Source organism: Balaenoptera acutorostrata, chromosome 5 (assembly GCF_949987535.1).
Source record: "Balaenoptera acutorostrata chromosome 5, mBalAcu1.1, whole genome shotgun sequence".
Taxonomy (NCBI): domain Eukaryota; kingdom Metazoa; phylum Chordata; class Mammalia; order Artiodactyla; family Balaenopteridae; genus Balaenoptera; species Balaenoptera acutorostrata.
In genome coordinates this window covers 79,203,362-79,227,937 of record NC_080068.1, presented here as the reverse complement: position 1 = coordinate 79,227,937, position 24,576 = coordinate 79,203,362, and the positions used below count along the sequence as shown (strand labels likewise).

The 24,576-nt window shown below is 38.4% G+C and overlaps 1 protein-coding gene across 3 annotated transcripts in view; it reads right to left on the bottom strand.

The window, feature by feature from the left end:
• RFC1 (replication factor C subunit 1) overlaps positions 1–24,576 on the bottom strand; it is a 74,369-nt gene that overhangs the window by 3,884 nt on the left and 45,909 nt on the right. For all 3 annotated transcript variants that reach the window (XM_057546462.1, XM_057546463.1, XM_057546464.1), the window contains 15 exons: positions 24,042–24,129; positions 22,226–22,500; positions 21,376–21,483; positions 20,125–20,304; positions 18,888–18,992; positions 16,394–16,793; positions 14,698–14,810; positions 13,085–13,199; positions 11,703–11,794; positions 11,360–11,497; positions 5,312–5,407; positions 5,091–5,189; positions 3,743–3,897; positions 3,499–3,616; positions 1,039–1,184 (listed from right to left, as the gene is read on the bottom strand). In XM_057546462.1, coding sequence (XP_057402445.1) covers positions 1,039–1,184; positions 3,499–3,616; positions 3,743–3,897; positions 5,091–5,189; positions 5,312–5,407; positions 11,360–11,497; positions 11,703–11,794; positions 13,085–13,199; positions 14,698–14,810; positions 16,394–16,793; positions 18,888–18,992; positions 20,125–20,304; positions 21,376–21,483; positions 22,226–22,500; positions 24,042–24,129 — 2,228 coding nt within the window. The remainder of the gene's footprint in view (positions 1–1,038; positions 1,185–3,498; positions 3,617–3,742; positions 3,898–5,090; positions 5,190–5,311; positions 5,408–11,359; positions 11,498–11,702; positions 11,795–13,084; positions 13,200–14,697; positions 14,811–16,393; positions 16,794–18,887; positions 18,993–20,124; positions 20,305–21,375; positions 21,484–22,225; positions 22,501–24,041; positions 24,130–24,576) is intronic.

The following is a 24,576-nucleotide window of genomic DNA, read 5'->3' as shown; positions in this document are numbered from 1 at the left end:
TCCATCTTCAAAGCCAGCAGTGGGAGCGCAGCATCTTCACATCTCTCTGACTGACGCTGCTGCCTACCTCCACCACTCTTTTTATTTATTTATTTTTGTAAAAACACTTATGATTACATTGGGCCCATCCAGATAATCCAGGGTAATCTTCCCATCTCAAGATGGAAATAAATTTGTGTTGTTTTAAGCCAGTAAATTTTGGTGATTTGCTATAGCAGCAATAGAAAACTAACGTGGGGTAGCAAAAAAAAGACCCACACCATAGGCTACGAAGAGGGATCATAGTAGGAAGCAGAATTCTACAGGAACAGAAGAAAGGAACATCTCAGTTCAGTTTTAAACAAAAGTTAAGGTTAGACTAATATTAATATTCTCTCCAGGGACTAGAAAGGAAAATAAGATTGCTTAAGTAGTTCTTCATGGTTAAAAACGAATCCCTAAAGTTCACTTAATATTTGTGTGCAAGCGCATTTCTAAGTTTCTAAACTGTAAAAAATTTAACCAAATAATAAGAATTTTTGAACTTCCTTAAACTTCTCCGAAGATACTGGTTTTCAATCATCTGAGTATCCACCTTCTGTAATATGCTAAACTGTATCCCCCTGTCCCAAATGACCAGGTCAGTTTACTATTAGGATAGGAGGCAAACACTAGTTCATTTACTTAAATAGTTCCCTTTCTCCTATTAATTTATTTGGAGGCCAAGATATCATGTGTGCCTCCTAGCAACAGGCGTGGTCACAAGAACAACAAATAACAGCACTGCCTCGGATTTCAAGAGCTTTAGGACTTACCTCAACGTCATGGCGTATCTACCATCTGGCTTTATTCTCCAAAGTACCCTTCTAAGCGATAAAACAACTGTCATACTAATTACAGATAATAAAACTCAGGGCCATGAACTTATCCATGTTCATTTATCTAGTTAGTAATGAAATCAAAACTAAAACACAAACCTTTGTGACTCATGCTATCCTTATTAAAGGCTAAATATGCGACCCTGATAAAATGCCACACATAGAGTAATACCCCGCTTACCTGAGACTCATATGCAATGCTAGGTCCTGAACAATACGATCATGTTTGCCCATAGATGAGTGCTTCCCCAACCAACTTGGGAAGGTAGGAAACTGGGTCATGTACCCCCTCATTAACTCTCCAGGAAGAACACTGGCATAAATGGCCTGAAAAAATTAATTGCAGTCCACAAGTTAAATTCAGTACTGAGTTAAGTTGCTTCTTTAGCAGCTGTTGGCTTCCAAGCAGTCTCCGGAAAATGCAGTAACAGTGCCCCTGGTACCTAATTCCAAGATAGGCCCCTTCCCTCTCTCTCTCATCTGTTGGTGTGGGAAACTTCAACTTGAGAAAACAATTAATTGCAGTAAATGCCTTGGTCCAAAACATGTTATGGCCCTCACAGATCATCTTGCCAACCCAGACTCAGCCAACTGATCTCAACATACACCAGTTACCTCACAATGCCAGTGTTATAGAAAAAACTGTTTAAGAGGAATATGACTGTCTTCAACATAAGGTATCAATAAACCAGGTGGATCAAAGCATGGAAAATCTAATTAGGCAATCAAGTAAACTGGCACTTGAGAAAAGTTTTTTTTAAAGGTATCCTTGGATATCTTCTATATCCAGGGTTTTTACCTTTTTTTATATATATAAATTTATTTATTTTTGGCTGTGTTAGGTCTTCGTTGTGGGCTTTCTCTAGTTGCGGTGACCGTGGGCTACTCTTCATTGCGGTGTGCGGGCTTCTCATTGCAGTGGCTTCTCTTGTCGTGGAGCATGGGCTCTAGGTGTGTGGGCTTCAGTAGTTGTGGCATGCAGGCTCAGTAGTTGTGGCTCATGGGCTCTAGAGCACAGGCTCAGTAGTTGTGGCGAACAGGCTTAGTTCTCCGTGGCATGTGTTATCTTCCCGGACCAGGGCTCAAACCCGTGTCCCCTGCATTGGCAGGTGGATTCTTAACCACCGCGCCACCAAGGAAGTCCCAGGGTTTTCACTTTTTTAAAGGTTCGAATTATACATAAATCTTGTATCCTGCTTTGTTCTAATAATATTCTCTCATAATTATTTTTTATATTAGATCATCTTTACAAGTAATTTTAAAGGCTGCATAATGTTCCATCAAGAGGATTTACCATAATTAATCAGACTCCTATTGCTGAACATGGAGATTTTCTCCCACTTCTTGCTATCAAAATTAATGCTTTAGGGCAGGGGTCCCCAACCCCCAAGCCACGCACCGGTATCCGTAGGAACCAGGCTGCACAGCAGGAGGTGAGCGGCGGGCAAGCGAGCGAAGCTTCATCTGTATTTACAGCCGCTCCCCATCACTCGCATTACCGCCTGAGCTCCACCTCCTGTCAGATCAGTGGTGGCATTAGATTCTCATAGGAGCGTGAACCCTACTGTGAACTGTGCACGCGAGGGATCTAGGTTGCATGCTCCTTATGAGAATCTAATGCCTGATGATCTGAAGTGGAGCTGAGGCGGTCCCATCACCCCCAGATGGGACCGTCTAGTTGCAGGAAAACAAGCTTAAGGCTCCCACTGATTCTGCATAAGGTGAGTTGTATAATTATTCCATTATATATTACAATGTAATAATAATAGAAATAAAGTGCACAATAAATGTAATGTGCTTAAATCATCCCAAAACCATCCCCCACCCACCACCACCATCCATGGGAAAACTGTCTTCCATGAAACTGGTCCCTGGTGCCAAAAAGGCTGGGGACCCCTACTTTAGGAAGTATTTTTGCACATTAAGCAAATTTTGCACATTAAGCACATTAATTTTTGCACATTAAGCAAATCTTCAGGATAAATTCTCATAGGTATAATTACTAGGTATAAAAAAAAATGAACACTTTTAAAACGTTAAGAGAAAGGAATCTTTAAAAGAAGAGTAGACCTCCAGAAGTCCCTTGCTTGTTAGGTCAATATTACATAAATATGCAAAACTCAAGAATAAATAACCAGTCTTAATTACGAAAGTTTGCAAAACTCTGTTTTGAGTAAAGATATCAACCTAAATAAAGTACCCAATACAAAGCTGCCTCTGTAGCAAGGAAGAATAAAGAAAATCAGAATTCATATGTCAGAAAACTGGCTGCGGACCTGCCCCGGTTGCATTTCTTCAGGGATGAGCTACTTAGTAACAATCTGGGAGAGCCAAGAATGACAAAAAAGAAATGGATTCTTAAGGTAAAAGAGAGCAAATGAAACTTTTGACTCACATCTTAGTTATGACCAAACTCTGACATTCCTATTTCCGTATGTCCATTTACATTAAAAACGTTGAAAAATAAGAGTAGATTAAGAAATAGACAATAGTGACCACAAGGTACTTTATAATCTATAACATATTTTTTGCCATTAAGAGCCATAATGTTTATCTGGTAATTCAAATAATTACAGGAGCTAAAAGCTATTTTGTTCTAACTAAAGCAGGGTCTGTGCTTTAAGGAAAGCCCTATGCTTACCTGTGTGGGCAGAAGACTCCAGTTTTGCTTATTCCGGATCTGACGGTCCACTAGGTCACCATCAGATATGCTGTCTGCTGCTCTGCTTAAAAGCATCAAGTGCTTTTTCATGTCACCCCTGCAGGAATAAACCAGTCCGAATTACACCACTGTCCACACTCCACACCCCTCCCTCCCAGGTATCTGGCCTTCGTAGGGCTGGGAGGGGTACTAATTCTACCCCTCACTAGCTCTGAACACTCACCCTGCGGCTACAGGCTTCACATGTATGTAGTTCTCCTGGACAAAGAGGGGTGCTATTGAATAATCATAAAAAAAGAGATCTAATTTGTCCACAAGTGACATATGAGCAGTCTCCTCTCCAGTTACAAACACTTTCCGGGCAACATCAAATGGGCCCTAAAAAGAGAGAGGGACATACCTAGTAGAATGACCAATATCCAAAACACTGACAATGCCAAATGCTAGCTAAGATGTGTAGCAACAGAAACTCTCTTTCACTGCTGGTAGGAGTGCAAGATGGTACAGTCACTTTGGAAGACAGATCGGTAGTTTCTTACAAAACTAAATATATTCTTAACATACCATCCAACAACTCCGCTCCTTGGTATTTACCCAAGTGAACTGAAAACATATCCACATAAAAAGAAATGACTTACAAAGCCATGAAAAGATATGGAGAAACCTTAAACATATATTACTAAGTGAAAGAAGCCAATCTGAAAAGATGACATACTATATGACTCCAACTATATGACATTCTGAAAAAGGTGAAACTATGGAGACAGTAAAAAGATTAGTGGTTACCAGGGGCTGGGGGAAGGGAGGGATGAACAGGCAAAGCAAAGAGGATTTTTAGGGCAGTGAAAGTATTCTGTATGATACTACAATGGTGGATAAAGGCCACTACATATTTGTCAAAACCCATAGAATGTACACCACCAAGAGCAAACCCTAATGTTAAACTACGGACTGTGGGTGATAATGGTCTGTCAGTGTAGGTCATCAATTGTAACAAATGTGCCGCTCTGGTGGTGGGTGTTGACAGTGGGGGACATTATACAGGGAGATATGCAGGCAATCTCGATTTTGCTGTGAACCTAAAATGGCTCTGAAAATGTTTACTAATTTTTTAAAAAGAGGAAGGGAGGGGAAAAATACTGTTTAATCATTGCTCTAACTGTAATAATAAATTCTGACTGGTGACTAGGTGAAACAACACAGAGATAATTGATACAGACCTCTAGTTTCAGAGAGGTCATTTAAACTATAAGCCAACTGAAACAAGATTATTCTGAACAGTTCCAAAACCATTCAAAACATGAAATCCATACATAAGGGACTCTAGAAAGGCCATTTCATAACTACTGAGGCATAAAACTTCCCTTTCTCAAAATTTACAATTACATTGACAGTCCTTAAGGAAAAATTCATTTGAATTAGAAACACTTTTAGCAGCTGTCTATATCTCTTACTATAAATATCCATAGGTTCCATAGGTGTCTCAAGGAACTATAAGAACTATTTCAATTAAATTAATACTGACAGGAAAAGAAGGGCTTTGGCACTTAAGAAGTGGAAATTTATTTTACCAATTTGATATCCTTTTTGGCTCTATGAGAATCAGCCTTAGCCTGGTCATAGGTTAGTGCTTTACTTCGTGCACACCACATACTCAGATTGTGTAAAACCTGAAAGAAACACAAGTAAGACACTGTTAAGACAGGAAAATACTGCCACTCCCCATCCCCAAAACACTGAAGGCATCCATTCAAAATAATCATCAATGTTATATAATATATATCTAATTTACCTGTCTGATATCTTGATTGGCTCCCAAAATTATTTCATTCATAGCTGGAGGGGGGATCTTTAAACCCTCTTTAAATGCAATAGACATCATAGCACCCTGAAATTGACAAAGGGGAATGAATCTTCAATGATTTTTTTTTAATTCATATAATCAGATTTAAAAAAAATATTTATCAGGTACTTTTAAAAACTGACCCAGAAAACACTTAAAAAATAAAATGACACTTTCCCAAGGAACATTATAAGTTTCAGTCTCCAGGCTTTGAAGATTGGAGATCTTATGGGGCATTTTTCTACAAAGCTTTCATCTGAAAAGATTTCCTCTTTATGATGAGGCTCTGCCCACACTTCCAATCTTCATGAGCTTGTAGAATTGTGGAACTGAAGAGCCGCTGTGGATCTTGGATATTACCTTTCCCAAGCCTCATATATCCCAGAAATCATATTTTCATTCACAGAAAGATAGACAAGATGAAAAGGCAGAGGGCTATATGCCAGATGAAGGAACAAGATAAAACCCCAGAAAAACAACTAAATGAAGTGGAGATAGGCAACCTTCCAGAAAAAGAATTCGGAATAATGATAGTGAAGATGATCCAGGACCGTGGAAAAAGAATAGAGGCAAAGATCGAGAAGATGCAAGAAATGTTTAACAAAGACCTAGAAGAATTAAAGAACAAACAAACAGAGATGAACAATACAATAACTGAAATGAAAACTACACTAGAAGGAATCAATAGCAGAATAACTGAGGCAGAAGAATGGATAAGTGACCTGGAAGACAGAATGGTGGAATTCACTGCTGCAGAATAGAATAAAGAAAAAGAATGAAAAGAAATGAAGACAGCCTAAGAGACCTCTGGGACAACATTAAACACAACAACATTCGCATTATAGGGGTCTCAGAAGGAGAAGAGAGAGAGAAAGGACCAGAGAAAATATTTGAAGAGATTATAGTCGAAAACTTCCCTAACATGGGAAAGGAAATAGCCACCCAAGTCCAGGAAGTGTGAATCCCATATAGGATAAACCCAAGGAGAAACACACCGACACACATAGTAATCAAAGTGGCAAAAATTAAAGACAAAGAAAAATTATTGAAAGCAACAAGGGAAAAACGACAAATAACATACAAGGGAACTCCCATAAGGTTAACAGCTGATTTCTCAGCAGAAACTCTACAAGCCAGAAGGGAGTGGCATGATATACTTAAAGTGATGAAAGGGAAGAACCTACAACCAAGATTACTCTACCCGGCAAAGATCTCATTCAGATTCGATGGAGAAATCAAAAGCTTTACAGACAAGCAAAAGCTAAGAGAATTCAGCACCACCAAACCAGCTCTATAACAAATGCTAAAGGAATTTCTCTAAGTGGGAAACACAAGAGAAGAAAAGGACCTACAATAACAAACCCAAACATTTAAGAAAATGGGAATAGGAACATACATATCGATAATTACCTTAAATGTAAATGGATTAAATGCTCCCACCAAAAGACACAGACTGGCTAAATGGATACAAAAATAAGACCCGTATATATGCTATCTACAAGAGACCCACTTCAGACCTAGGGACACATACAGACTGAAAGTGAAAGGATGGAAAAAGATATTCCATGCCAATAGAAATCAAAAGAAAGCTGGAGTAGCAATACTCATATTAGATAAAATAGACTTTAAAATAAAGAATGTTACAAGAGACAAGGAAGGACACTACATAATGATCAAGGGATCAATCCAAGAAGAAGATATTACAATTTTAAATATATATGCACCCAACATAGGAGCACCTCAATACAAAAGACAACTGCTAACAGCTATAAAAGAGGAAAGTGACAGTAACACAATAATAGTGGGGGACTTTAACACCTCACTTACACCAATGGACAGATCATCCAAACAAAATAAATAAGGAAACACAAGCTTTAATTGACACAAAGGACCAGACAGATTTAATTGATATTTATAGGACATTCCATCCAAAAACAGCAGATTACACTTTCTTCTCAAGTGCACACGGAACATTCTCCAGGATAGATCACATCTTGGGTCACAAATCAAGCCTCAGTAAATTTAAGAAAACTGAAATCATATCAAGCATCTTTTCTGACCAAAACGCTATGAGATTAGAAATGAATTACAGGGGAAAAAATGTAAAAAACACAAACACATGGAGGCTAAACAATACGTGACTAAATAACCAAGAGATCACTGAAGAAATCAAAGAGGAAATCAAAAAATACCTAGAGACAAATGACAATGAAAACACGACGATCCAAAACCTATGGGATGCAGCAAAAGCAGTTCTAAGAGGGAAGTTTATAGCTATACAAGCCTACCTCAAGAAACAAGAAAAATCTCAAACAATCTAACCTTACACCTCAAGGAACTAGAGAAAGAAGAACAAACAAAACCCGAAGTTAGCAGAAGGAAAGAAATCATAAAGATCAGAGCAGAAATAAATGAAATAGAAACAAAGAAAACAACAGCAAAGATCAATAAAGCTAAAAGCTGGTTCTGTGAGAAGATAAACAAAATTGATAAACCATTAGCCAGACTCATCAAGAAAAAGAGGGAGAGGACTCAAATCAATAAAATTAGAAATGAAAAAGGAGAAGTTACAACAGACGCCGCAGAAATACAGAGCATCCTAAGAGACTACTACAAGCAACTCTATGCCAATAAAATGGACAACCTGGAAGAAATAGACAAATTCTTAGAAAGGTATAACCTTCCAAGAGTGAACCAGGAAGAAATAGAAAACATGAACAGAAGAATCACAAGTAATGAAATTAAAACTGTGTTTAAAAATCTTCCAACAAACAGATGTCCAGGACCAGATGGCTTCACAGGTGAATTCTATCAAACATTTAGAGACAAGCTAACACTCATCCTTCTCAAACTCTTCCAAAAAATTTCAGAGGAAGGAACACTCCCAAACTCATTTTATGAGGCCACCATCACCCTGATACCAAAACCAGACAAAGATACTACAAAAATGAAAATTACAGACCAATATCACTGATGAATATAGATGCAAAAATCCTTAACAAAATACTAGCAAACAGAATACAGCAACACATTACAAGGATCATACACCACGATCAAGTGGGATTTATCCCAGGGATGCAAGGATTCTTCAATATACGCAAATCAATCAATGTGATACACCATATTAACAAATTGAAGAATAAAAACCATATGATCAGCTCAATAGATGCAGAAAAAAGCTTTGGACAAAACTCAACACCCATTTATGATAAAAACTCTCCAGTAAGTGGGCATAGAGGGAACCTACCTCAACATAATAAAGACCATATACAACAAACCCACAGCAAGCATCATTCTCAATGGTGAAAAACTGAAAGCCTTTCCTCTAAGATCAGGAATGAGACAAGGATGTCCACTCTCACCACTATTATTCAACATAGTTTTGGAAGTTCTAGCCACGGCAATCAGAGAAGAAAAAGAAATAAAAGGAATATAAATTGGAAAAGAAGAAACAAAACTGTCACTGTTTGCAGATGACATGATACTATACATAGAGAATCCTAAAAATGCCACCAGAAAACTACTAGAGCTAATCAATGAATTTGGTAAAGTTGCAGGATACAAAATTAATGCACAGAAATCTCTTGCATTCCTATACACTAATGATGAAAAATCTGAAAGAGAAATTATGGAAACACTCCCATTTACCATTGCAACAAAAAGAATAAAATACGTAGGAATAAACCTACCTAGGGAGACAAAAGACCTGTATGCAGAAAACTATAAGACACTGATGAAAGAAATTAAAGATGATACCAACAAATGGAGAGATATACCATGTTCTTGGATTGGAAGAATCAACATTGTGAAAATGACTATACTACACAAAGCAATCTACAGATTCAATGCAATCCCTATCAAATTACCAATGGCATTTTTTACGGAACTAGAACAAATCATCTTAAAATTTGTATGGAGACACAAAAGACCCCAAATAGCCTAAGCAGTCTTGAGGGAAAAAAACGGAGCTGGAGGAATGAGACTCCCTGACTTCAGACTATACTACAAAGCTACAGTAATCAAGACAGTGTGGTACTGGCACAAAACAGAAAAATAGATCAATGGAACAGGATAGAAAGCCCAGAGATAAACCCACACACCTATGGTCAACTAATCTATGACAAAGGAGGCAAGGATATACAATGGAGAAAAGACAGTCTCTTCAATAAGTGGTGCTGGGAAAACTGGACAGCTACATGTAAAAGAATGAAATTAGAACACTCCCTAACACCATACACAAAAATAAACTCAAAATGGATTCGAGACCTAAATGTAAGACCGGACACTATAAAACTCTTAGAGGAAAACGTAGGAAGAACACTCTCTGACATAAATCACAGCAAGATATTTTTTGATCCGCCTCCTAGAGTAATGGAAATAAAAACAAAAATAAACAAATGGGACCTAATGAAACTTCAAAGCTTTTGCACGGCAAAGGAAACCATAAACAAGACGAAAAGACAACCCTCAGAATGGGAGAAAATATTTGCAAATCAATCAACGGACAAAGGATTAATCTCCAAAATATATAAACAGCTCATGCAGCTCAATATTAAAGAAACAAACACCCCAATCCAAAAATGGGCAGAAGACCTAAATAGACATTTCTCCAAAGAAGACATACAGATGGCCAAGAAGCACATGAAAAGCTGCTCAACATCACTAATTATTAGAGAAATGCAAATCAAAACTACAATGAGGTATCACCTCACACCAGTTAGAATGGGCATCATCAGAAAGTCTACAAACAACAAATGCTGGAGAGGGTGTGGAGAAAAGGGAACCCTCTTGCACTGTTGGTGGGAATGTAAATTGATATAGCCACTGTGGAGAACAGTATGGAGGTTCCTTAAAAAACTAAAAATAGAATTACCATATGATCCAGCAATCCCACCACTGGGCATATACCCAGAGAAAACCGTAATTCAAAAAGACACATGCACCCCAGTGTTCATTGCAGCACTATTTACAATAGCCAGGTCATGGAAGCAACCTAAATGCCCATCGACAGACGAATGGATAAAGAAGTTGTGGTACATATATACAATGGAATATTACTCTGCCATAAAAAGGAACGAAATTGAGTCATTTGTTGAGACGTGGATGGATCTAGAGACTTTCATACAGAGTGAAGTAAGTCAGAAAGAGAAAAACAAATATCGTATATTAACGCATGTATGTGGAACCTAGAAAAACGTTACAGATGAGCCGGTTTGCAGGGCAGAAGTTGAGACACAGATGTAGAGAACAAACGTACGGACACCAAGGGGGGAAAACCGCGGTGGGGTGGGGATGGTGGTGTGCTGAATTGGTTGACTGGGATTGACATGTATACACTCACGTGTATAAAATTGATGACTAATGAGAACCTGCAGTATAAATACAAACAAACAAAAAAAGAAATCATATTTTCTCTGTGTATATGCTGTGATAAAGCTCAGAACTTGGGCTTCCCTGGTGGCGCAGTGTTTGAGAATCTGCCTGCTGATGCAGGGGACACGGGTTTGAGCCCTGGTCTGGGAAGATCCCACATGCCGCGGAGCAACTAGGCCCGTGAGCCACAACTACTGAGCCTGCGCGTTTGGAGCCTGTGCTCTGCAATAAGAGAGGCCACGATAGTGAGAGGCCTGCGCACCGCGATGAAGAGTGGCCCCCGCTTGCCGCAACTGGAGAAAGCCCTCGCACAGAAATGAAGACCCAACACAGACAAAAATAAATAAATAAATAAATAAATAATAATTTTTTAAAAAGCTCAGAACTTGAAGCACTGGTTCAAAAGTTACGTTTATGTTAAAACTGTAATAGCTATAGTCCCTCCCCAAATTGTACTCATTTATACATCTGTCATTAACATATGAAAATACCCTTTCCCATACCCTAGACAACACAATATATTGTCGAGATTTTAAAATGAAAAAAAAAAAAAAAAAAAAAAAAAAAACTGACCCAAAAATATATAGGATAGTGTGATGGAGAAAAATATTCCAATTATCATACCTTAATTTGTTCAACCCGAGGTCTTTGAAAACGAAGATCAAAACAATAATGAACCAAAGATCGAATCTTGGGATGATTTCTATCATTGCAAATACAAATAATGGGAATTTTTGTATGTTTTATCAGGCCAATTAATTCCTGAAAGGCAAATTTGCAACATAAAAAATTTATAAAAGAACAACAAAATACCACACAACGTATGTATTTTAGGTTTTAAAACCTCCTCAGCAACATGTGCCTGAATTGCTGTAAATATCACAGCATGATAATTAGTTCTTTAAATTTTTTTTTTTTTTAAATAAAAATCAACAGTAAAACTTCAAAAATACGGTGCTTTCATTACCTGAATTCCTCCCCTGTCCTCATTGCCGGCCATGCCATCTACTTCATCCATGATGAGAGCATGTTTCGTGCCTACTGAACGGGCTGCTCCGCCTACCCCATGTTGAGAAGCAATGGGATGGGACACAAACAAAATCACAATTGTTCAAACACGGCTGCTTTAAAAATGTATCTATGTAACACAGGTCCATGGCGTGAAATTCAAAAGGCACAAGAGTAAGCAGTGAAAAGAAATTCTTTCCCACCTCTGTCCCCTAGGATACGCAGTTTCTAGAGGCAAACAGTGGGAACAGTCTCCTGTACGTATATCCCTTAAGAGACATCCTATACATATTAAAAACATGTGTACATAAAAATATATACCTTGGTTTTATCATTTAATATGTTTTTGTGATCTGTTCCTTATCTGCACATACAGAACACCTCATTTATTAAAGGCTATTTAAATATTCCATTTTACACATACATCATAATTAACCACTTTCCACTGATAAAATATGAAATGCCTTCAATCTTTTGCTATTATGAATTGTGTGCAATGAATACCCCTACACATATATGTCATTTTGCATATATACAAGTATAACGGTTGCTAAATTCCAGGAATTGGATTTTCTGGGTTAAAGAGTATGTATAATTTAACTTTGAGCAATACTGTCAGATTGCTCTCCAGAGCTGTACCAATTTATACTCCCACCAATCATGTATAAGAGTGACGTTTCCTGAGCAAATTCTTTTTATCATCTTCTACCGTTCAGGTGACCATGCAATATACCATAGATTCTAAATATGCAGTATAGTCTGTAATTTGGGTATCTTATTTTCCGCATAAACCCTGGCCACGCCAGACCACTAGCTACAACCTGAAACACAGTGGCACTTTCACACTATGTCCTTTCTCCTCCTCTACCACCTTTGCCTGAAATAACCTCTTCCACTCACAAACTATTCTCTTTCTCATTCTTCAAGACCCTTTGAACAAACGTCACCCTTTTACTGGTAGTTTTCCCCAATGTCTCAAATAGAATCATTCCTTCACCTACAGCCTTTATCTCCTCTCTCATCGCACTGTATTATTTATCAACTTTCTCTCTTCACAGGATTCACTTTTGAATCCTCCAAAATCTGCATAAATATGTCCACATATACATTTTTATCACATTCTCAGAAACCACTAAGACCTGACCAAAAAAAAAAGTTAACTACTGTTCTATCAGAATTATGTCAGAGGCTTTTCTTATTCTCTCATTAGCCCTAGGACTTAGAAGGGTGCCTGGCACATAGTAATGTTCAATACTGGTTACTGAACATTGAAATTAACCTGTTTTTCTTACATAACCTCTCCCCCCCTCACCCAAAAAACCAGTTTAAAAATCCACGTACTTGAATAAAAGCCTTTGATGCTGGTATTATTCAGCGATTCAGCAACAATCTCCTTCAAACTGTTCTTACTCCGAGTGTCACTTGCATTCAGTTCCACGTAGCTATATCCCAATTCCTAATCAAAATGTTGGACACCATTACTATCACAATGCAAATTAATAACTCACCCCCAAAAACAAGGCAATTAAGGAAGAAAGAGGGTAGAGAAGTCACATAAGTAACCATGGGTGCAAAGATAAAGTAGGATACTAACAGACAATAAGATTAACTATAATATGCCTCACATTATTAAGAGATTTTTTTAAAATATCATATGCATAACATACCACACACACGTAAACACACACAAGTTTGGTCTTAAAACCTTAGCTGACATATCACTAATCTGGAAGAGTATATTTGAACATAAGCAATTTTAATAAGTTTGCTTCTTAAAGTCCCCAAAAGAATTAAATATAACCATCTTAAAATTTCAATAGTAGATCTAGAATTAATCTTTATTAAGATACCAAAAAGTAATTATTGACTCTTTAAGATAAACTATAGAGTTAAATCATTCTTTGTCAAACTATCCCTATACACAATCTTCCTCTCAAATTGTGAAAAGTAATTTGGACTTATTTCCCAAAATTGATCATTATGTTGATCATAAGGCATTATGAAAGACCGTAATTCAATTCCCAAAGAAAGTAATGATAATAATAAAGGGAAAATAAGAGCCATCTTCACAATTGTAGAGACTAGGGGAAAAAATTTTTGTTTTTTTAAATGTTAAATAATAGAGTAGAAAATATATAGTTATTACACCAACTAAAAATGTATGGCCTGGTCCATACAACAAAGACTAAATGAAACCACCAGCCTATCCAACAGAGGGTTGGGAAATCCAGCAATAAATTTTTTTAATATATATTTATTTATTTATTTGGTTGCACCGAGTCTTAGTTGTGGCACACAGGCTCCTTAGTTGTGGCATGTGAACTCTTTAGTTGTGGCATGTATGTGGGATCTAGTTACCTGACCAGGGATCAAACCCGGGCCCCATGCGTTGGGAGCATGGAGTCTTAACCACTGCACCACCAGGGCAGTCCCAATCCAGCAATAAATTTAAAGTAAGTTTAAAACCTCTCATTTTATTATGCTGATACTACATCATGTATCGTTTCATACCATCCTGATACAGGAGCCCTGGTTGGCTCTAGTGCCTCATCCTCTCATTGTCCAGAGATATGGCAGCTGTAGAGACAACAAGAGCAAAGGCAGGATCCCATAGCAGTGAAGAGGTAGACTACCTGGGTTCACACTGTGCCACCACCCTCCTCTATAAGCCTGTTTCATTTGTCACATGAGGATGGCAACAGTACCTATATTCAGTACACAGAATTCTTCCTACAAGGGTATATAAGATATCTGTATCTATAAGAGTCTGTAAGACATATTATCTATAAGATTATACACCCAAGGGCTTATTTGCACACTGTCTGGCACACAAGTGAATATCACCTATTATTATAATAACCAATATTAAAAAAAGGGTGAAAATGACAAATATGCCCAGAACCAAAGCAAATTCTAGAGGTTTGATTTTAGAAAAGTAATGACAGAATACCCACCTGACAAACCAGAGAAGCTGTGGTTGTTTTGCCAACACCAGGAGGGCCTGAGAGCAGTGCAGCTTTAAAACTGGAGCCATCATCTTTGCCAGCAAATTTACCAAACTTTGCCGCTAGGAAAAAAGAAGTTCCAGAATGTTAACCTCTACTACCTAAGAGAAATGCAGGAATGGCAGGAATAGCTGCATAAAGTTAGCATCAGGAGCACCTCCAGTTTAGTTCGAAATTTGCAGAATATTTTTTACAAAGTATAAACAACAGTTTCCAGAGCATTTAGTGAAATTCTACTCCCTACCTCACCTCCACTCAAAATGAAACACTATAAGTAACTTTAAAACCCTGATTTGAAACAATAATCTAATGAGTTTCCTTTCCTATAAAAGCACAGGTCCCGGAGCAGACTGCCTGGGCTCTGATCCTAACTCTACCGCTCACCAGCTGGGAGAACTTCAGAAGTGACGTAACCCCGCTGTATCTGTTTCCTCCTTTGTAAAATGAGGGTACAATAGTAATGCGTCTGGTGGGCATGTTGTGAGGACGGACATGCTGAGCACAGAGCCTGGCATGTCTCAGTAAATACTAACAAGCACAGTCACCTACATGATCACAAAAAGAATGAATTGAAGATGCTGTATCTGCAACTATCCTGCCCAGCTCAACTCCTCCCCTTATCACGTGGGGACCTGGCACATAATGGGTTCTCAGTTCATATACAAGGACTGAGAGAGAGATGGTTAAACCTACTTCAGGCATGGGAAAACGGACTATAGTTCACCCGAAGCCTTAAAAAGTCTTCTCTAGGTACACAAAGCACTTATACCACCTTTTATTTGGTTTTGGAAAGAGAAAAGGGGTCAGCTTAAGTTTAACCCTGTATTATTATAATTATATTATCTAACTGTTATAAATAAAATAAGCTGGCATTGTTGGCCAATGTCTAGTGACCACCTAGACATTAATAACCCAGTCATTGCTTTGAGAATTCACTATGATGCTCACTAAATTTTTCCTTCTTATTTCTCACACAGTATCACCCAGGGCTGTGGCTGGAGCTCAAGACAACACTACTAACATTTGTGATTGGAAACTTCAGTTCCCATAATAAATACTTTGGACATTAAATATATATTGTGACTGTTCATTTTCCGTGCCTACCAAAAGCAAACATGCTACTGGGATTTTCAGGCTGCCTACTCCGTAAGCATACCTCAACTTTTATTTGCACCTTTCCTCCCGAGTCTCTCTGGCCCTCTCAGGGGTCTTGCTCTCACATGTCTCGGACCTTGGTACATGTATGCTCTCCCACCTGACACTCCCCTCCCTTCACTTAGCTAACTCCTTCTTAGTTTCCAAGTCTTAGCTCAGATATCTCTTCCTCTAGGGATGAGAATCCCTGACCACAAACTTCCACCCCCGAGGACCCTATACTTAACCCTGTAACAGTACTTAGCACAATACATTTTAATTACTGGTTTATCTACGTCTCCCTCACTGACCGGGAGTGCCTTAAAGGGGACTGTGTTTTGTTCACAATAGGACTCCTGCGGTCTAGTACAGCACTTAGGCTCAGAGCAGGCTCTCAATAAATGCTTGCTGAGAGATCAATGAACCAACTACTACACTTCCTAACACATGTGTCGCTGAGCAATGACATGGTGACAGACACACAGAAAAATGAATGAAGCTGTAAAATCACCGTGTTTCTTATCTTCGGATGGGCTCTTGTGCCAGTTTTGGAGCCAGCGCAGGAGTTTGTTGGCACAGCTCTGGTCACCTTGCTGTCCAATTATGGTCTTGAGCGAGGCTGGCTTATATTTATCCACCCAGAGCAAATTTTCCGCTCTGTTTTCACTGCTGTCATCAGCCAAGTTCCTAGCCCAGCTGTCACCATTTGTTTCCTCAGCCACCTGCTCCTTGAAGTGCAGGCCTCTCTGAAACATACTTGTTTCCTTTTTTATTGACTTTATAGAGCTTTCCTTTTTGGGAGTCAGTTTGCACTTTTTAGATTCTGATTCCTTCTTAGTTGGACTAATTTTTCGTTTTCCTTGGTCATTTTTTTGGGGTGTTCTTTCCAATTTGGATTTTTCTTTCTTCATCTTAAAAATTGGAGGAAAAAAGAAACCTGATGAGATATAGAGAATTTCCATCCTTCTAAATGTACTCTAGAGGGCAATCTGAGATATCCAAATGAGCTACCCAGCCTGGGTCTGTCTTTTCACAATGGACCCTGCTATTTGTGGAAATCCCCATCTTCCAAACTTTAAAAAAATTAACAGCACACCAAAAAGTACCCAAATACAATTTTTAAAATGAGAAGATATTAGTTTTTTGAAAGTAATAAGTATTATAAAATCAGTTTTAAAAAAGGTAAAGGATTAAGAATTTGTTTTCTGACTAGTTAATATTTAATTCCTCCACAAAAACTCATACACAAATGTTCATAGCAGCATTATTATATTTTATATATACAAATAATTATATTATTATAGCCAAAAAATGGAAACAACCCAAAATGGCCATCAACAGATGAACAAATAAACAAAATGTGGTATATCCACACAATGGAATACTAATCACCAATAAAAAGGAGTGAAGCACTGATTTATACTTCAACATAGCTGAACCTTGAAAACACGATGCTAAGTGAAAAAAGCCAGAAAAAAAGACCACATATTCCATGTTTCCCTTTATAGAAAATTTTCAGAACAGGCAAATACATAGACAGAAAGTAGAGTAGTGGTTGCCAGGGGTGGGTATGAAGAGTGACTGCTAATGGGTGCAGCGTTTCTGTGGGGAGTGATGAAAATGTTCTGGAATAGACAGTGGTGACAGCTGCACAGTCTTGTGAGTATACTAAAAACCACTAACATACATTTTAAAAGGGTGAATTTTATGATGTGTGAATAATGTCTCAATAAAAAAAAAAGTGTCTCTTTACCAGTGAGTGGGTGCTAAAATTAGTGGGTGAATGTTTGAGGAAAAACAAGGTATTAAAGTATCTCCCCAAGATATTTATCAATTACAAAGGGGAAAAACTGTCACTTCACCGGTGGGAAAACCAGGCAGAAATCATCTTAACCAAGTAATAGAGGTTAACATCACCAGTAATAAGACATATCGACATCATGCACAGCTGATACGATGCACTGAGGAGGACAGAGTATCACTTATGTGGTCTTCTTTGCCAAAAATGCATAACCTCAATCTAACCATGAGAAAACATCAACAACCCAAGCTGAGAGACATTCTACAAAACAACTGACTAGTACTCATCAAATCAAGGTCATAAAAAGACAAGGAAAGACTTGAGGAACTATCATAGATTGGAGGAGACTAAGAAGACCCAATTCAGTGCAGTGTGGGATCCTAAGGATAATGGGGGGGAATTGTGAAGTTAACAGCATGGCATGAATGTTAACCTCCTGGTTTTGATAACTGTATTACGGCTATGTAAGCTGTCAACATTAGGGGACACTGATGACAGGCTAATCCAAATCATTCCCCAAGATTTTTCTAACTGGAATAAATCGGAAGACCACCTCACCACTTGGGTGACAGAGCTGGGGACATTAAACTTGGGCTGCTGGCACCCCTGTGTCCTACACATGGAAAAGACCTGTATACAGTGGAAATGAATAAAGCTAACACTAGAAGAAGTAAAGAGACAGAAACTGAAAGGGTCCTAAAAGCACTGCAGTCTGTACATGCAGTAGTTCCTACATCCGACTGCCCAGAGTTTAGTTATGTGAGTCAAAATTTTTCCCTTTTTGCTAAAGCTGATATCGGCTTGGTTTCTGTCACAACTGGAAAAGTCCTAATATAGTTCTAAATGAAAATATTATCATGCTGATACCTATAGTATATCCTTCAAAGAACTCTTAAACAAGAACCTTTGCACAATGTTATTGCAAGAATATGGAAAATATGGACGGTTTAAGTAGATATGGTAAGTGCAATACAAGGTCCCCTCTCCCTCCTCATACTCCTTTGAGAAAGGTAAGGAAATACATCAAAGACAACAGCCTACAGCAGAGTCCACCACTCAAAAGGAAATAAGGTAAGTTCATTTGTGGTAGAAGGAAAAGTTAATTTTTTAGCCCACAGACCTTCATCCACCCAAGAAATGTCTCTGTGAAACAGGGAAGTTGCTATACACCAACTTAAATAAGTCAAGTTCATTGTATACAAACCTCAGCTTCAGCTGCTATTTCATACTTGGACTTCTTGCCTGGCATAGTTCGAATCAGATTCAATAGGCCATCCTCATCAATAATTTTTGTTCCCAAGGCTGCTGCCTATTAATTAAAAATGCAAATCATTGAAACCATTACTTTCTGTAAAAAAAAAAATATGATTCTCAGGCTTGTCAGAAGGTGAAAAACCACATTTGTAAATTAGATAACACTGGAATATTTTCTAAAACCATGTTCATGAAAAAGTATCATTAAAAAGAAAGAAAATAACAGATACCTCCTCTAAGAGTGGTGGGTTGGCACCTGAGGTATCACACTGCCACTTCTGTGGATTGCTTTACCTCTCCCTCTGCCCTACAAAGGTCAAAGCCACTAGGGTCAAAGCCATATCGGCTGGCAGACATTCTCCTCCACCTTATCCCTGCTAACAGAACTCCAATGTGTCCATCTCCAAGTGATGACTTATGATTGGTCTGAGAATCAGAAAAGTCCTCATCCTCCCCAACCTCTCATGTAGCTGTGAATGGCCATGTGACAGCTCCGGCCACTGAGACTTAAGTGGAATTCTGTTAAGAGGTGTTTCCAGGAAAACTCTTATAAGGTCAGTCACAGCTAGTATGACATCTTGTCACTGCTCCCTATTTCCTGCCTGACATGTGAACTGGAGAGTGGCAGCTACCTTGCAACACAAGGCAACGTGCATGAAGACAGAAGTGGAGGATGGCACTAAGTCTAGCTACATCACCAAGGTGCTGCACCATCCCCCGCAACTGCCTGCCTCTGGAATTCTCATAAGGTAAGGAAATAAGCAGCTATTTGTCAAAACCAGTTAGTCAGGTATTCTATTACTTGGAATTAAATGCAACAGACCTTCCAATAAAAAGATCTTCCAGTTAAAAAACTTAAGATGGAGTCCACAGCAGCATATATAGGAATACTTAGGACTAGAAAAAGAGGAAAACTGCATTTGCTTCTATCTTCAAAAAGAGATTTTGACTAGAATACTACACTAAGAAAGCCAAGTAAATAGGAACTGTGCCTTCAACTGGAAAACCAAAATCCCAGGGTCAAAGCCAAACAACATTTCTGTGGAGAAGAAATAATGAAGAAATTATTTTTCCATTTTTTTCCTTCATCTCACTCTGTGTAAAGGACATTACTACATATGGTCACATGAAGAGCCTGCCAAGGCAAGCAGGCTACTTCACTGTGCTGAGAACACAGCAGTACCCACCTTATCACTCTTGGACTGACCACTGTCACGACCCATGACAAGGTAGTTTGTTTTCTTGCTGACATTTCCTGTTACTTTTCCCCCATAACGCTCAATTAGAGACTTGGCCTCATCTCGTTCAATGGACTCCAGCACTCCTGTGATTACAAATGTAAGGCCTTCCAAGCAATTTTCAGCTCCCTAAAAACCAAAGTGTTCAAGCAGAGAGGAAATTACATGACAGCTTTCCAAAGAAATATTTGGCATCAAAGCTGCAGGAAGTTGATTTTTCTCATTCGACATCATAAATAATCTCAGCATGAAAAAATTTACAGGAAATTTACAGCAAATAAGCAGGAACAAATTAAATCCTGAGAAATTCTTATGTAGGTTAACATTTAATAAACTTATAAAACCAGCAATAAAAAATATATGTCCAATGTGGTTAGGAAAGTGTGTTAAAATTATCCATTCATACCATTCTCATTCTTTTAAATATTTAAACTACTAGTTAACTTGTAAAACTTTAACAACCAGATGCAATGCACCTACAGAATATCTTGCTATTGTTAAAAAATGAAAGTTTCAATTCTGAAAAAACTAAACAAGTTTGAGCTCCTGCCCTTCTCTCTGGCTGTTTACCCTATGATAGTAAATCTAACAACCTGCGAGCAACTTAAAGGCAACAGCACATAATCTCTTGATTGGAAAGTTAACTTGATAATACAAAAGACACGTGCCAAAGAGAGCCAAGTCCTACAGATTTTGCCTTTTCCATCAAAGCTACTTCACTTCTCAGCCCTTTCACTGCTACTAGCCTAGACAAGTCACTATTATTTCTCACTATCTCTCCTAATTGATCTCCCTATATTTATTCCTCCCCCTCCACTGCACTCTATATTCAGCAGCCAGAGTGCTCCCCTTCAAATGTAAATCTGGTCATACTTTTCCCCACTTACAACTCCTCTTAGGGCCAGGTTCCTCTGTCACACCCCCTAAAAGAATCTCGGATTTTTCCCTTATGGCACATATCACAATTATAATTAAATAATAATTTACTTAATGTCTCTTTCCTGAGTTAGACCATAAGCACCATGAAGGCAAAGAGCATGAATCTTGTGACTGCCACAGCCTATCTCCTAATTCGTAAAGATGGTGACTAAGGCTTTTCTGTTCATTTTTAATTATTAATTCTCTGCTACTGTAAACATAGTAAATACATACATGGACCCACAGACCAGAGGCCATGACATATCCTCTCAGTACTCTTACCTTCGGTATCTCTTTGGAGCCCAGAGCTTTGGGACCTTCTCGATTTAAGTAGCTTCGATAAGCTTGATAATTAGTGCGTCTCTTTTCAGAATCTTCAGGACTTATAGACTTCGGGGAGAGGGAGAGGAAATTGAATAAAGTCATGCAAATTTAATGTAAAATTAAAAATACATATCAATAAATAAACATTAAGTCACTTCAGTGTTTGATCCTGATATTAACAATTTTAGCTACAGAGGTACTCCCCAATTTACACGTGCCTGGCTTATAAATATCCCTGCCATCAGCCCTTCTCAAACCTGTTGACTCTCTCTAAAGGCACATACCTCAGGGTAGACTGGGTGTATAAGCCAAGTTGTTAGCCCCAAGCAAAAAAAACGAAAAGGGGGACTTCCCTGGTGGCACAGTGGTTAAGAATCCGCCTGCCAATGCAGGGGAAATGGGTTCAAGCCCTGGTCCAGGAAGATCCCACATGCCGCGGAGCAACTAAGCCCATGTGCCACAGCTACTGAGCCTACGCTCTAGAGCCCACGAGCCACAACTACTGAGCCCGCATGCCACAACTACTGAAGCCTGTGCGCCTAGAGCCCCTGCTCCGCAACAAGAGAAGCCACCACAATGAGAAGCCCATGCACCGCAACAAAGAGTAGCCCCTGCTCGCCACAACTAGAGAAAGCCTGCATGCAGCAACAAAGACCCAACGCAGCCAAAAATAAATAAATAAATAAATTTATTTATTTTAAAAAAAAAAGTACTATAATGACTTACAAAGTTAGAAATAAAACTTGAAAACAATCAAACCAAGATCAACACACAGCCCCCAAATGATATGCTTTTAGAAAATTTATACCTCTTTTTTAGCTGGAGAACTTTTGATTTTCTTAGGAGTTCTTGTCTCTTTTAACTCAATGGCATTTTCTTTTCTTTTTGAGGCCATAGGCTCTGTTTCTTTATTAGAACTTTCTTCTTTTTTTTTCAAAAGTGTCAGCTTGGAACTGGTTTTTGGAGAAGAAGTTTCTCCTATTTTATGAGTGGATGACCTGGAATGTTGCTGAGATTCTTTTGAACTTTCACATTTAGTTTGCTTCTTAGGACTGCAGTTCTTTCTGTTATCTGAAAATTGTTCTGTTTTTATTAGGAAAAAAGAAAAGATTATGATTGTTGTTTTTGGAAAATGATACCCAATATCAAGATTATTTTTTCATTTTTCAACTGAATAGTCTTAATAGGACACAACGTCATATGGTGACTTCATAACATGCACATTAAGATTTTAGTTCTTCAGTTTATACAGAACATTTATTTTTAAAAATTAAACATCTGGGGCTTCCCTGGTGGCGCAGTGGTTGAGAATCTGCCTGCTAATGCAGGGGACACGGGTTCGAGCCCTGGTCTGGGAAGATCCCACATGCCGCGGAGCAGCTGGGCCCGTGAGCCACAATTGCTGAGCCTGCGCGTCTGGAGCCTGTGCCCCGCGACGGGAGGGGCCGCGATAGAGAAAGGCCCGCGCACCGCGATGAAGAGCGGTCCCCGCACCGCGATGAAGAGTGGCCCCCGCTTGCCGCAACTGGAGAAAGCCCTCGCACGAACCGAAGACCCAACACAGCCAAAAATAAATAAATAAATAAATAAATAAGAAAATCCTTTAAAAAAAAAAAAAAAATTAAACATCTGTATATTACTTCTTTGTATAACCAGTTCAAATTAAGGGATCTGCCTTTTTAAATATAAATTACTCACTAATTGAAATAATATGGTAAACTACATCTGAGAACATGGACTTTATTCCACAGATAAATGTCAATGATCTGAAATTCACACAGAGAAAAGTTGCTAATTAAAATATGTCACAGGGGCTTCGCTGGTGGCGCAGTGGTTGAGAATCTGCCTGCCAATGCAGGGGACACGGGTTCGAGCCCTGGTCTGGGAAGATCCCACATGCCGCAGAGCAACTAGGCCCGTGAGCCACAATTACTGAGCCTGCGCGTCTGGAGCCTGTGCTCCACAACAAGAGAGGCCGCGATAGTGAGAGGCCCGCGCACTGCGATGAAGAGTGGCCCCCACTTGCCGCAACTAGAGAAAGCCCTCGCACAAAAACGAAGACCCAACACAGCTGTAAATAAATAAATAAATAAGTCATTAAAAAAATATATATATCACATAAAAAATTCTGTTTGTAATAAAGTCTGAAAGAATCTTGGGATTTCAAGACTAAAATTATATGAACAGATATACTTATAAGATTAAGCCCATCTATATTAACAGATGGTTAGATATCAGAACCACTAAAAAAAAAAACTAAAACCTACAGACAACGAGCAGAAGAGCTTCAGATGACCTGGACAACTATGAGCCAACTCTATGAGCCTGAAACATCTAGTTCTTTGTCTTCATGTATTGAAGTCCACACAGTTGCACTACACTTGGAAATAAACATGAAGCCAAGAGCTATGATACATTTCTCACAATCAGAGCAGACAGGCATTCTACACCAACTAATATCCAAACAGCTTCCTAGGTATCTAAGTAGAACACGCTCCAGCACTCCTATGAAATATCTATCTAAGAATACCAGGTAATTACTGAACAGAACATTTAAAAATGGTTACATGAATTTTCTTCGATAAAGATAAATGTTCCAGCTTACTTTTTTCTGCTAGTTTTACCTTTATGATGATATTTAGGTTTTTCTGCTTTATATAAACTGGCTTGTACAGATGAAAACGTCTCTCTCTCTCCTGGGTCCTTTTGAGCCTAAGAAAACGTAAAAAGTGTCAAATGTGACAAACAACAGGAAAACTATTACCACAAAATATGTTGTTAAAATCAACCAAAGATTAAGGGTCATCTTCCAAAGTAGAGGAACAATACAATAAATTTTCATTCATTTATACACAAAATTTCTGGGGTAAATGAAACATGTTTTATTACTTTTAATTTTACAGATGAGGAAACAGATGAAAGGGTATAAAAAATACATCTATAAAAAATTATGCCAGTTGTTCCCCACTTGTGAGTCTGAAAATGAAAGCCTTGTTTCTGCTGGTTTCATCTCCATTCTCAAATTGTTAGCATTATGCAGTTAAAAACTAAAATCTAAACCCAAAAGACTAAATTAAAAACAATCTAAAGATCAAAAGAAAAATAAAGAGTATTTTCTCAAGAGAAAAAAAATGTCCATTCTCTTCAGTGCTCCTTCAA